At 40.7% G+C, this 13,702-nt stretch overlaps 1 protein-coding gene across 3 annotated transcripts in view; it reads right to left on the bottom strand.

Annotated features, from left to right (window-relative positions):
- USH2A (usherin) overlaps positions 1-13,702 on the bottom strand; it is a 427,327-nt gene that overhangs the window by 52,789 nt on the left and 360,836 nt on the right. For all 3 annotated transcript variants that reach the window (XM_053383154.1, XM_053383155.1, XM_053383156.1), the window contains exon 61: positions 12,492-12,846. In XM_053383154.1, the coding sequence (XP_053239129.1) occupies positions 12,492-12,846 (355 nt within the window). The remainder of the gene's footprint in view (positions 1-12,491; positions 12,847-13,702) is intronic.

Here is a 13,702-nt window from a genome sequence, read left to right as displayed (position 1 = left end):
GATTTGTCAAGACAGGCCTGCCCACAGGAGGACGGGGGAGGAGGACCGTGGTCATCGGAATGTGAATGCATGGTTATCAGAATGTGAATTTGACCTCGCAGGGCCCCCTGAGATACAGAGCAGGCCGGTGGAAATCAACGGACAGACTGTAGGAATGTTATTTACGGAGGTGTGGAAATGGCTTCTGTCCTTTATGAGATATGGCTCTTGGAGAGTGTAAAATCCACACAGGACATGTTTGTTTTCAACCCGCTTGTGAAGATTATCAGAGATCACAAAGAAAGGAACATATGATAACAACAAGAAGATGAGGAAAATAATAAAGAGATTATCTGGACAGAACTGGACAGAACTGTGAAATTAAAGCAGCAGCAAGAGTGATGTTTGGATCCCTTTCGGAGCGCGAAGTATGGGTACCCCCAATAAAATTGTAAAAAAAATTGGCTGTATAATTTGGAACTAATACGATTTCGAATTAATGAGATTTGATTGGCCTGTTAATAAAAATTATTTATAAAAAAAAACAAAAAACAGTGACAATTTGTTGTTGACAAAGGACAGCTGGACATATAAAGGGCCCCATTACCTTCAGTAGCTTAGGGCCTCATCAAACCTAAATCCAGCCCTGAGGGTAGGTAATAAATTACAATAAATAATTATAATTGTAATAATTGCTCTGACCCTATATGATCTATTAAGCCACTTGATGGAAAAGTGAACCTTTCAGCTGAGGTCCTGGAAATGTTTTTAATGCCGTAACCCACCCTGAGACCTTACAGTGAAGGGTGGGTAATGAGCAGCAGCAGCAACAACAACAGTAATAATAATAATAATATGATAATGATGATTCAACATGGAGCTGCTGATGGGTAAAACTAGGAACAAGGCCTAGAGTACACACTCACGACCTTTTCCACATGGACCACTGCACTGTGGCTTCCATACAAATTTGCATACTGTGTTGTTTTGTTTTGGTTTTTTTAAAAAAACCTATTGAAAAATGTGATGAGCAGAAATAACTGCAGATTGGAGCAGATCCAAAAACTGAAAGAGCTCTTGACTCTGCTGAGTTTTCAAGACACTCTATTTCTATACTTGTTCTTTTTTTGTATGCTAGGTTGCCTGCCATTATGTTTATGTAATTCTGACAGTGTTCTTAATGACACACTAACAGATTGTAAAACACGCTGCTGGCATTTACTTGTTTTTTATATTTTTAAAACAATGTCCTTCATGTAACAGTAGTTAAGCGCGGCAGAAGGACATCATTAGAGCCATGGTTAAACTGTAATTTACACCATTAGGAAGGCAGGAGCAATTTTTATTGCCTGGCAATTTTCTTGCTGAAATATTTGGACCATATGGCTCAATTTGTGTAATAACCTTAATTTCAGCACCCTTCAGGTCTGCATTCATCTCCTACGGAATGGTAAAATGCGGTTTAGCAGAAAAGGCAACTGTCTATACTTAGAGAGTTGAGATTAATAACATGTCACGTCCTGTTTTTGGTGAAGGAATTCGAACAGCCGCCAGATGGTATCTCTACAAATAACTGTCAGGGGTCTTGATCTAATCAATACAACGTATTAATACATCTCCCTTTGCTGTTCCTCGAGGGGCTGGTGCGCAACATCTGGAAAGAATGGGGGGACCGCCAAGTAGAAGGCTGATTCTTTTCAGAATCAAACTGAGCCCAATTAATTTTTCATGTATACTTGATAACTGTTTCATAATGAGCTATGTGTCTTGACGGATTTAGGGCTGGCAGTATGGGCAGCCTGTGCTTCCTATCCCCATTCAGTCCACTTACAGAAACCAACCCATTAATCAAGCTATCTGGCATAAAACTGAAATCTCAGCTCAGCAAGAGATCAATAACCATCCTTTAAAAAAGAAGGAGGAAAGGAAAAACACAACCAAACTCTAGTGGGCATAGGTATCAGCCATGACTTTAGTAATTGCTCTAGCAAAAAATAAAAGAGAGCCATAATCACTGAAAAGGAATGTACACAGTAAAATTCATTCCCTGGTCCCTGTCAAAAAACCTAAGTTTCAAGTTATAAAATATATAATGCAATGTGACTTTTTGGAGACATAGGGCACCTGGCTGATGTTCAGTGAAATGATTCTAATTGCTATGGCTACCTTTTAAATAATCCAGATAATTTGCACAGCCATTCAACAAACAGGTATGACGACTGTCAAACACAAGAACAGCGTCCATGGCAAAAAGCTAGAGAGGGAAGGGGTTGCTGCAAGGTGTTGGCTAGCTTCTAAGAGAAATTGCTTCTTGAGGGCTGGGAATCAAGATAGAAATGATCTTTAAATAAAAAACAGGGTCCTTGAAAGAAAATGACACTATCTTCTAAAGTGCTGTATCAACCACCTTTGGACAACTCCATAGAACTTCTCAGATTTTGTGTAATAAGAACCTGGTAGCAACCAATGGATAACAATAATACTTTTGGAGTTTTCACAATTGATTAGCCTTCCAAATATAGCCATATCTTGAAGCACCCTGTTCCAGAAACTTTCTACCTGCAGGCATATTCACCAGAGATGCAAATAAGTCCCCTTCTGCCTACATTGTTCTATCAATTCAGGAATATATTTCTTTGCATGTGCGTTAGCTGCAGAGGCATATGGGACCATGTATGTGACATGTTCACAGTATTATTCCAAATGTCTGCTAAGACATTTCATTATTACATTTACTGAATTTACTCACAAGCTTTCCTGGGTTTGGGAGTTTCTTCCTCTGTATCTTTTTATAATCATAATGTAATAATTTATTATTTATACCCCACCCATCTGGCTGGGTTTTCCCAGCCCATCCTTTTTCCCAGACTAAGGATGGAATTCATTGAAAATCTTGTGGTTTTTATCCAAATGGATTTCCCCCCTAATGCCCATGACCTATGTATCTAGTGAAGTGGCTTTTATAGAGGAAACTGAAAGACAATGAGGAGAGGAGAAAGAGGTGGGGCTACAGAAGCTCTCTATTTGCTCTGCTGAAACACCAGCAATTTTGACTTCACCTCGCCTTGAAATATTTCCCATACCAGCTGGCCATAACAAAACTTCTGCAACCAAGAAATATTGCCTGAGTTTGCTTTTTCCCTCCTCCCTTATAGTCCATTTTCCTTTTCTGTCATGTCTGAGCCACCTGGTGGAGAAGTGAAATGGAAATACATTTATATTCTATATAATGAGTTGTTATTTTTTAAACAGATTGCTTTAAAAAACATTTGAACCTTTTTCTCTCCAAGTTATATATCTCCTACCTAATGAGTGACTTCCCATTTACTTTCCTTCTTTCTTTGTTTCACTACCGATGTTTGACTTAAGCCACGCACAAGACCTCTGAGCCTTATTCTCTGACCTCCACACATACATCTCTGCTAGTTGCATGGAGTCTACACACACATACCAGGTATATATAGGCTCCTAAACCTCCACTGCCTTGTGCGATATCTTCAGGAGAAGGAGTAAACCCTACACAAATCCGGACTGGAGTCCCTAAGATGGTTGGATGGCACCTCATAGCCTCCTTCTGGCAACTCCAGAAGCCAAGCTGGTGCCAAATGTATTGCTCTGATTTCCTTTGGACCACTCCTTTGTCTTGAGAGAGAGACGGATGCCAACAAGTGTTTGCACAATCTGAGACCTTCTATTTTGCAGGTTATCGTGGGCTCCATATGAATGATATCAATAAATATGTGGAGGTCAAGGGCTGGCCAGCAAGCACTATACTGATCAGCCACCCACACATGTTCATTTATATCCAAATACACACCTGAACAGAGCCATCCAGTTTCTTGACAGTCAATCATGAATAACCTGGAGAATGAATATATCTGCACAGTTTATGAATCCCTTTGATTGCAAGGCGTATTTTACACACTTCTATCAAGCTCTTGGACACGGGTGGCGCTGTGGGTAAAAGCCTCAGCGCCTAGGGCTTGCCGATCGAAAGGTCAGCGGTTCGAATCCCCGCGGCGGGGTGTGCTCCTGTTGCTCGGTCCCAGCGCCTGCCAACCTAGCAGTTCGAAAGCACCCCCAGGTGCAAGTAGATAAATAGGGACTGCTTACTGGCGGGAAGGTAAACAGCGTTTCCGTGTGCTGCGCTGGCTCGCCAGATGCAGCTTTGTCATGCTGGCCACGTGACCCGGAAGTGTCTTCGGACAGCGCTGGCCCCTGGCCTCTTAAGTGAGATGGGCGCACAACCCTAGAGTCTGTCAAGACTGGCCCGTACGGGCAGGGGTACCTTTACCTTTACCTTATCAAGCTCTTATTATTAACAGATTAAGAGACAATGGTTTATTTTCCACTGAAGCCTCCTCAGTTCAAAGGTACAATAAAGTTAGGGTCAGACATTCCTGACCAGCTCTATTTAGGAAGCAAATTTTGCATCTTGAAAGCTGAATTCAAATAACATGAATAATTTGAGGTGCCTGTGTTGGGTGTGGGTCATTTAACTAGGATTAGAAAGTAAATGTCTCTCTATTTGAGAGTTCACTGGTTGCTGCAACTTAAAAAACCCTCCACTGTTAGGCATAATTAAAACACTCTAACAGTTAGTTCAGTAATTTAAACATTGCAGTATTGTTGTAATATTTTTCTAGGCTTCAGGAGTTCACAACTGTTTGGCCCAATCCAATCTGGGAACACTGGAGAAGTTATCACCCATCAAGGTAATTACTTTCAAGTTGAAATAATTACTCCATCAATGTTAATGGTCTTTCAACTTCAATAAAGCACTCACCTGCCGATAATCACTGCTAACCTCTTGCTCTCATGCAATTCCCTCTCTATTTAGTGGGTTATATTGCAGCCGTTAGAGTGGTCACTTGTCCTGAACAGCTGCTGAATTTCACTTTGCTTGGCTGTGAACCATAAAAAAATTAGTCATCTGTGTATGGTTTCCTCATAACCCATAAGCCCTTGCAGAGCTAACGATGTGATCTTCTAGCTCCAATAGGGCATGTCTGGGGCAGCCATCTTGTTTCTGTTGGTGGCTACTCTCCATGCTAGCAACAGCACAGCAGTTCAATTAACATTTGCCCCCTCATTGCCACTTGCAGCTTTTGGTCTTTGCTAAGTGGCACATAGCCTGAACTGGTGGCATATCCAGCTCTCAATATTCTGAATACTTATTCGCCACATAATTTCAGAAATCCAAATGTGTTTTAAGGTGTCTGAAAAGATGGGTAGTGCAAAATATTGTTGCTCAGTGTGGAATACTTAATTTCCACTTCTCTTATCTTATTTGTAATAAGACTGCTGCATAACTGCAGCAGCTGATGTGTCTGTAATACACAAATCTGCTTTCTCTTCCCTCCTCATTCCTTTTTCCTTTTGCATCAGGTCTTTTTAGATTGTAAACTTGTGGGCAGGGACTCTCTATCTTGGCACAGCACTCAGATCGTATTAGGTGCTTTGTAAGTGATTGGTGAATCAATGGTGGATTGCTGTGGGGCAGCTAGGCACAGCAATATTACTCAGTCCCTACTTGAGAACTGATATGCCAAATTGCATTGCAGACATCAGAACTGTATGACTGTTCCAGGAAATTAGTAAGGTTTAACAAAAGCTTTTCAGAAAGAATAACTCAACTTTTTTCCAGGTAGGCTACAGCCCAGCAAGTTATCACTGTAGAGAAATATTGAGCACATTCCAGGACCACTGGATTTTATTTATTTGTTCGTTTATTTTACTCATCAGATTTGTTAGCCACTATATCTTGCCCATGGCAATCCAAAGCGACTTACAACTCTCTGCCATGAAAATCGATGGAATTTTAAGAAGTGTAACAGGCTGAATTGTGCCCATCATTAGCAGTCTCCCATATATGCCTTGTGAACTATTATCCTTCAATGTAATGTTACATTTCATTACAGCCACTGTGAAGAAGTGTAATTATTTCATGATTTTATGCAATGTATTTTGTTGTCAAATTGTTCCTTTTGCTTTAGAGCAGAGGTAATTAACCCCCAGCACAGGGGCATAATACATCATCCCAAGCAACTTTTTCTGATCCCCCAAGACACCTACCACATGATTTTCATTTCAACATCATAAAAGGGGTGGGATAATGTACAGGCGTCCCGCCAAGCATGTATATGTATGGTACCTGGAAACCAACCAACCAATCAACTCAAATCCAGAAATGGCAGGAGAGGGATCGAGAGTCTTTGTGGCTCATGAGGAGACCCTCCCTGGACATCACTGTCATCAGTGAGGACAGAGAAAGCCTGAAGAGACTGGAGGTGCAGGGGAGCTTTGTTTACGCTTCTCAGCCTCCCCACCTAACAGCTGATGTGCAGGGTAGTGCAGCTGCCACCACCATGTCATCCAGTCCCAGAGCTTCAATTCCATTCGTGGATATTTTTGGGATACAGTATTTTTTGTATGGATTGAAGAGGGAGTGTCAGAGAGGGAGTTCAAAGGGTGTTTAGAGAGTGTTCCCCACTTTACACAATTTCACATATGCATATGGGGGCCTAGAACATAAACCCCCACATAAGTGAGGGGGACACACCTATACACAGAGGATTGTGGTGTTCTCTGCCCAGTTCAGCACCCCGATGGGGATGCAAGTGGCCCCCTCCCTGCTCATCATATCAACAATTTGATGAGCCAGCAGGAGGCAATAACCATATCTTCATATGTGTGCCTGATGCGTGTGTATTTGCACACTTTTATCTCCATGTATGTTGTATCCTCTATGTCTTTCTATGTGATATGCATGTGGGAGTGCTGACCTGTAGTGGTTAGCACTGTTTGCCTGACCTATCAGTCTGGGACACCCCCCATGCATTTGCACCACACCAAACTTGCCACCGCCTTGCCCCATCCCTTCTTCATAAGTTGCAGGTGACATTGGTGATGGGAGGGTCAGGTAAGTGCCTCCACTCCCCTCGCCACTACTGGTGCCAATGATGAATGAAGCCCTTTGGCAAAAAAAAGGGAGACATTCATTTTAGAGCCTGTTCATACCAGGAAGCTTAAAGAAGAAGAAGACGACGACGAAGAGTTTGGATTTGATATCCCACTTTATCACTACCCGAAGGAGTCTCAAAGCGGCTAACATTCTCCTTTCCCTTCCTCCCCCACAACAAACACTCTGTGAGGTGAGTGGGACTGAGAGACTTCAGAGAAGTGTGACTAGCCCAAGGTCACCCAGCAGCTGCATGTGGAGGAGCGGAGACGCGAACCCGGTTCCCCAGATTACGAGACCACCGCTCTTAACCACTACACCACACTGACTCACAAGGTTACAAGAGGCTCAAAAGTTCAGCCCAGGAATGTTACATTTAAAGGGGAAATGAAACATAGAAAGTAAAGGTGGGAAGGAGAAAGAGAAACCAAATAATTTATGGGAAAGAGAAGCTCAAGCCAAACTCTGTTGCCCTTGTGATTCAGTGATAGGTTGAGAGGTGGAGTGGAAATAAAGGGTGGGAGACATCTAATAAGCCTCACCAGCAGAAGCCCCACTCTACTCCTCCATGTGCCCTCTGCATCCCTGAAAGTGGCTTGGGGTGGAGTGGGGGAATCCCCACAACAGGGCAAATGGGGAGGAAAGGGGGATCATTCTGTTTGGCAAGCAGATAGAGTGCAGCACTGAATTCCACCCAAAGCACAGGCCACAGCCCCAAGCCACTGCAGCCATTCTTTACATTTCTACTTGCTCATTTTCAGGCTTTTACTGTTATGCTACATAGTGTAGGTTTCTGCGGTCTATTTGGACATGCGTTGAATGCAACGCACACAAGAAGCAATGCTAAAACAAATTCCTTGGTTAGCAAAGGCTTTGTAAATAGGAATCTTCTCTCTCTCTCTACACACACACACACACACACACAAATCTTGAACTTTGGTAGCAATAGAAACATAAAGGACAGACCTCTCTGCTTGCTCGATACTGTAAGTCTTGCAAAGTAACGTGAAAGCTTGTGTGAGAGAATGACTAATGGCATATCCCATGAGAGAGCTCCAGTTGAGATGCTTTAGTAGATTAAATGCTTTAGCCTAGTACCCCCGTAAGCTATATTTTAAAGGGGCATAAGTTTAATCATTGGAAGCTAGTTCCTTCAATAAAATTAGATTTTAATTAAAACATCTCATTCACAAATTTGCAGTTACGTGTTTGCCAGCAATTTCATGGGAAATTCTATTTCCACAGAGTAGCAATTTTCAAACATGATGTCTTTATTTTAGATTCCTGTGAAATTGAACACACACACAGGCATTATTCACATATCAGCCCAGTACTATTTATGTCAATAATTGGAGTTGAGATCAATTTTCATCTGATACAAAATTCAAGTTGAATTTGGAGGCACACCAGGAATTTTAAAGGACTCCAATAAGTTTTTATATAACTAGTAACAGATCTCATGTGATGAGGTGGAAATTTTGTTTTGGACAAAATTCAATGCCAACAAATTGTGAAGGAAAAATATCCAGATAATTTCAGGGGAGTTAAAATAGTTTTGAGGTTGATACATTTGATAACATTTTTAATTTCTCATCTTCCTAGTCATGGGGTTTGATATTAGTAAATGAAATACATAAATATTAGTTGCATCCAATGGCAACTTCAGGACCACCGGGGGGGGGATAGAAATTGTAGAAAAGGAGTTCAGTTGTGTTTTTTTCATGCCTCCAAGATACTCCTCATTCTTGAATGGACTCAATCAGTTCCACGGTGTATGTGAGTTTCCCTGTCTCTCTTAATTCAGCAATTTAGCACTAAATGTGAAGTTTCAGAGAAGTTCCTTGAAACAGAAGCTTCAGAAAAATGACATTGCACAGAAAAAGTCACTGTTCCTATTATTATTTTCATCTGCTCCTACAGGAGGGTAGGCTACCCGCATAGGCTGAAGACCAATATGGACTGCATTTGCTACATCAGCACATCCTATCTGCAAATCCAGAGTTCCATTCAATGTGTCCTACATTGCACTTAGGGAAATAAAGCACTGCTTTAGTATAAAGCAATAATTTGCAATAAATTTGGTGGGCAGGGAAGCTGTCTTGCTCTGCAGAGACAAATGTTTAGCACAGTAACACATATTTTTAAATGAAAAAATAAAAGAATTTTAAAATAAAAATAGAAAGATAGTAAAATGCATCAGTGCTATCTAAACCACATTTGATCTTTATGCCTATATTTCTGACATATTTTTCCATTTCAGGTTTTGTAGGGTAATATTTCTCCAGTGCCAAGAAAATACTAATTTAAAAGGCGTTAAAATGCCTTTGCTAAAGAAACATACTGTGGCAACATTATTTAAAAAGCCATTTTGGTACATTTTATTGCCCTCAATGCAACCATCTTGGATATTTTCTGTTGTTGTTGGCATGATGTGCAAGACAGTTCAATGCATGATTGGAGAGAGGAATTCCAAAACTCAACATCATGCTGAATGGTACTTGAAAATGATTTTGAAAACAGCTAGAAACTGTCCACTTGTCAGTTCTGGCCTTTAACCTTTAAAACATATGTGTTAAATTGTTGCAAGAGAGTTAAAGTGTCTGATCACTAGTGGGAAACAATAAATTTGCTTTGGGGAAAGTGTGCAATTCTAGATACTTCAGGTCCTAATATATTGTCCAGATGCAATACCATGCAGGCATGGCCAAACCTGGCCCTCCATCTGTTTTGGGACTACAACTCCCATCATACACAGGACCAGTGGTCAGGGATGATGGAAATTGTAGTCCCAAAACAGCTGGAGGGCCAAGTATGGCCATGCCTGCTGTACAGGGAAGCAAACATATATGCAGTCTTGCCATATAACTTGGCATGTACTTATTGAACAGCTGGAAGGCTATGAGTTGTACATAACATTTTAAAAAATCAAGAGAAAGAAATTCAGGCTCTTCCTCAATATTGACTACTTCTTATCCCTGCTAATCTGCTCATGTTGAAAGTAAGACAAGAAAAAAACAACAGCTCATATATTTCCCACAGAAAATGGTATTCAGAAAATGTTAAGATAGAATATGATATTCTGTCAAAATAAATTAAAAAATTTAAAAAATCGTCTAGCAGCACCTTAGAGACCAACTAAGTTTTAATTTTTTTATTTATTTCGACTGCATCAGACCAACACAGCTATCTACCTGAATCTAGAATCATGGAAGGCACCACATTGAGCCACATGAAATGGAAGTCCATCAATCTCAATCTCAATGCACACGAAAGCTTATACCCAGAAAAAACTTAGTTGGTCTCTAAGGTGCTACTGGACTATTCATTCATTCATTCATTCATTTTGACTGTATTTTGACGGCTACCTACCTGAATCTATGATATTCTGATCTGACATGAGTCTATATTGTGGTGAATTCTAGACTATATGAAAGTCTCCATTATTATATGAGTTATATACAGTGGTACCTCGGGTTACAGACGCTTCAGGTTACAGACTCCGCTAACCCAAAAATAGTATCTCGGGTTAAGAACTTTACTTCAGGATGAGAACAGAAATCGTGCGGCGGCGGTGCGGCGGCAGCGGGAGGCCCCCATTAGCTAAAGTGGTACCTCAGGTTAAGAAGAGTTTCAGGTTAAGAACGGACCTCCAGAACGAATTAAGTTCTTAACCCGAGGTAACACTGTATAATGTAATTAGAATATATGAAAGTCTCCATTATTCTTCATTGGGGTAGAACCAAGACTAACAGGTCCCAGGCATTTTCCATGCCATTACTTCAGATTAATACATAGTGGCATAGATAGGTGACTTTTTTGAGGCTGGCTTAAGTAGACATCATACATCAGATGGTAAAAAACAACTGAGGCCTGCTTCCTGATGTTATTTTCTATTTGCATAAGAAGAGCCCTGCTCACTCAGGCCAATGGCCCATCTCGTCCAGTATTCTGCTTTCACAATGACCAACCAGGTGCCTATGGGAAGCCCACCAGAAGAACCTGAGTCAACAGCACTCTCTCCACATGCTGTTCCCAGCAACCAGGATCCAGAGGCCTACTGCCTCCAACCATGAGGGCAGAGCATAGCCATGATGGCTAGTAGCCACTGGTAGCTTTGTCCTCCATGAATCTGTCTAGTCTTCTTTCAAAGCCATCCATATTGGTGGCCATCACTACATCTTGTTAGAGCGAATTCCACAGTTCAACTCTGCACTGTGTGAAGAAGTACTTTATTTTGTCTGTCCTGAATCTTCCAACATTCATTTACTTGTCCCCGAGTTGTAGTATTATGAGGTAGGGAGGAGCAAAACTCCATTCACTTTCTCCACAACTTATATAATCTTACACAGTTCCGTTATATCCCTCCTTATCTTTTTCCTGAGGAAAAAAAGACCCGCAAGGAGCATACCCTTTTCTTAGGGAAGTTACATCAACCCCTTGATCATTTTGGCTTCCCTTTTCAGAACCATTTCCAGTTCTACAGTATCTTTTTTTGAAGTAAGACATTTGTAACACAGTGCCAGTCCAACGCCTCCTTTGACATTACAATTGCTGAAATAGCCAATTTACAGCAAAATCACAACACTGTATCTTGTTCTTAGTTCTGCCATTTCTCCCATGCAGAAATTGTATCCATCTAATTAGAGGTTCCTGTATTTGTCAAGGTTTGCAACTTACAGTATGGGAGTGCCAGGTGCTACTGTTGGTAAAAGCGTTTTCTTTTTGTGGTGGTTGATTTATTTCTGATTCTGAAGAGTTATGAGGCAAATCTTCCTAATTACTAAACATAAATCATAGGAGTCAAGCTAATGCTAATTTTACTATCATGCTTAAACCAGCATGCACTTGGAATGGTTGAAAAAATATATCTGATTTTGCTATGATTATATTTCATTTTGGACTTTTAAGTCTCCTATCCAAAGGTATTAGCGTACATGGGCAACTAAGGATTGCATCATGTAAATATTTTAGGACTACAACACTTAATCTATTAATTAATTCATTATTTATAAGACTAAAAAGGTGCTACCAATTAATTGGGCAACACATTTTAATACAAATACTTTCAATGCATGAGAGGCAGGAAACTGGGGATAGCAAATGCCATTAAAAAAGAAAAATCCCTGGATTTTCTCCCATACAAGAGCTTTTTCTAAGATAGTGACCACTATGATGTATGTGCACATCAACAAAAAACAAAGTATCCTTGTTTGCTTCAGAACTATTGTTGTTATTCATATATACAAATAACTGATTAATCAACTATGACCAATGGTTTGTCTGACTAACCATAGTTTGTGTGATTTAATTTTTATGTGTTTTTCTTATAGAGAGATATTATTTTAAACCACTTTGATTTTGTTTATGCTGTAGCATTATATAAATATCTTTTTTATAAACAAATAAGTATTGCAACCAGAAACATGCAATCTTTCTTGAAATGGCCGACAGCCCTAATATGCACTTCTAAACCACAAATGAGGTCAGAAAAGGAAACTGCATGCGTTTCTAAAAATGACTCCTTCACGTTGGCTGATTATCTAACACTTACCGATACAGTTAATGCAGTAACAGCTGGCGTGTTAAATGTTGGGTCGCTCTGTCTCTCTTGATAGACGACACGATATTGAGAAATGGCACCGTTAGGAGAAGTGGGTTCGGTCCAATTTAGGAGCACAGAGTAAGCGCTTAAAGCTTGGCCCCAGGGAACCTTCATGTCCCAAGGTGGGGCTTCCAGAGTTTGTGTTGAAGACCACAGACTATCCACAGAGCCCTTGGAATTCTGTGCCCTAATGCGGTATTCATACTCCGTGAAAGGCTGAAGGACATCTGTAGCATCAATGAATTCTAAAGCACCTTCAGACCAGATGAAAATAAGCAGTTCCTCTCGACTACCCACTGGACGTCTGAAAGTCATACAAAAATCACCTGTAAATAACTTTTATAGCCACTAAAAAATAAGAGATCATTTGATGCTGAAGTACAAACTTCAAAATGACTATAGCCTAGTATAGTTCAGTTTTTATCATTAACAATGTGCATACTTATTACACCAAATCAATACATTACCTGACGTGCCACTTGCAACAGCAAACATGGTGCATCTGCTGATGTGAAATCAGCTCAGGTGCTAGCCAGGTGTCATGATCACGCCCTACGAACAATGGGCTTTTTCTTTCGCAAGTACAAATCTTTACCTATTGTCAAATTTGGTTGTTTCAATACTGATGGTTACTTGTAGCAACTGTTTTTAAAGTCATGACATATTTACAGGAAGCAGCGGTTTTTGTTTTGTGCTAAGTTGGTGGTAAAAGTTGACTTGGTTACTGTTTGACTTGGTACTGCGTAAGGAAAAGCAGAGTATGTACATGGGCCAACACATGCATGTAATAACACCAGTGCAATAAAGTCAAAGCACAGTATAAAATCATAGAACTGTAGAGTTGGAAGAGAACCCAAGGATCCTTAGTCCAATCCCCAGCAATGCGGGAATCCCAGCTAAAGGATTCACGACAGATGGCCATCTAACTCTGCTTAAAAACCTCCAATGAAGTAGAGTTTACCACCTCCTGAGAGAGTCTGATCCACTGTCGAACAACTCTTACTGTCAGAAAGTTCATCCTGGTGTTTAGTCGGAATCACCTTTCTTTTAACTTGACGCCACTGGTTCGGGTCCTAGCCTCTGGAGCAGGAGAAAACAAGTTTGCTCCATCTTCTGTGTGGCAGCCTTTTAGACATCTGAAGATGGCTGCCATAGCTCTC

This window comes from Podarcis raffonei, chromosome 3 (assembly GCF_027172205.1).
Source record: "Podarcis raffonei isolate rPodRaf1 chromosome 3, rPodRaf1.pri, whole genome shotgun sequence".
NCBI classification, from domain to species: Eukaryota; Metazoa; Chordata; class Lepidosauria; order Squamata; family Lacertidae; genus Podarcis; species Podarcis raffonei.
This window is presented reverse-complemented; position numbering and strand designations above follow the sequence as displayed.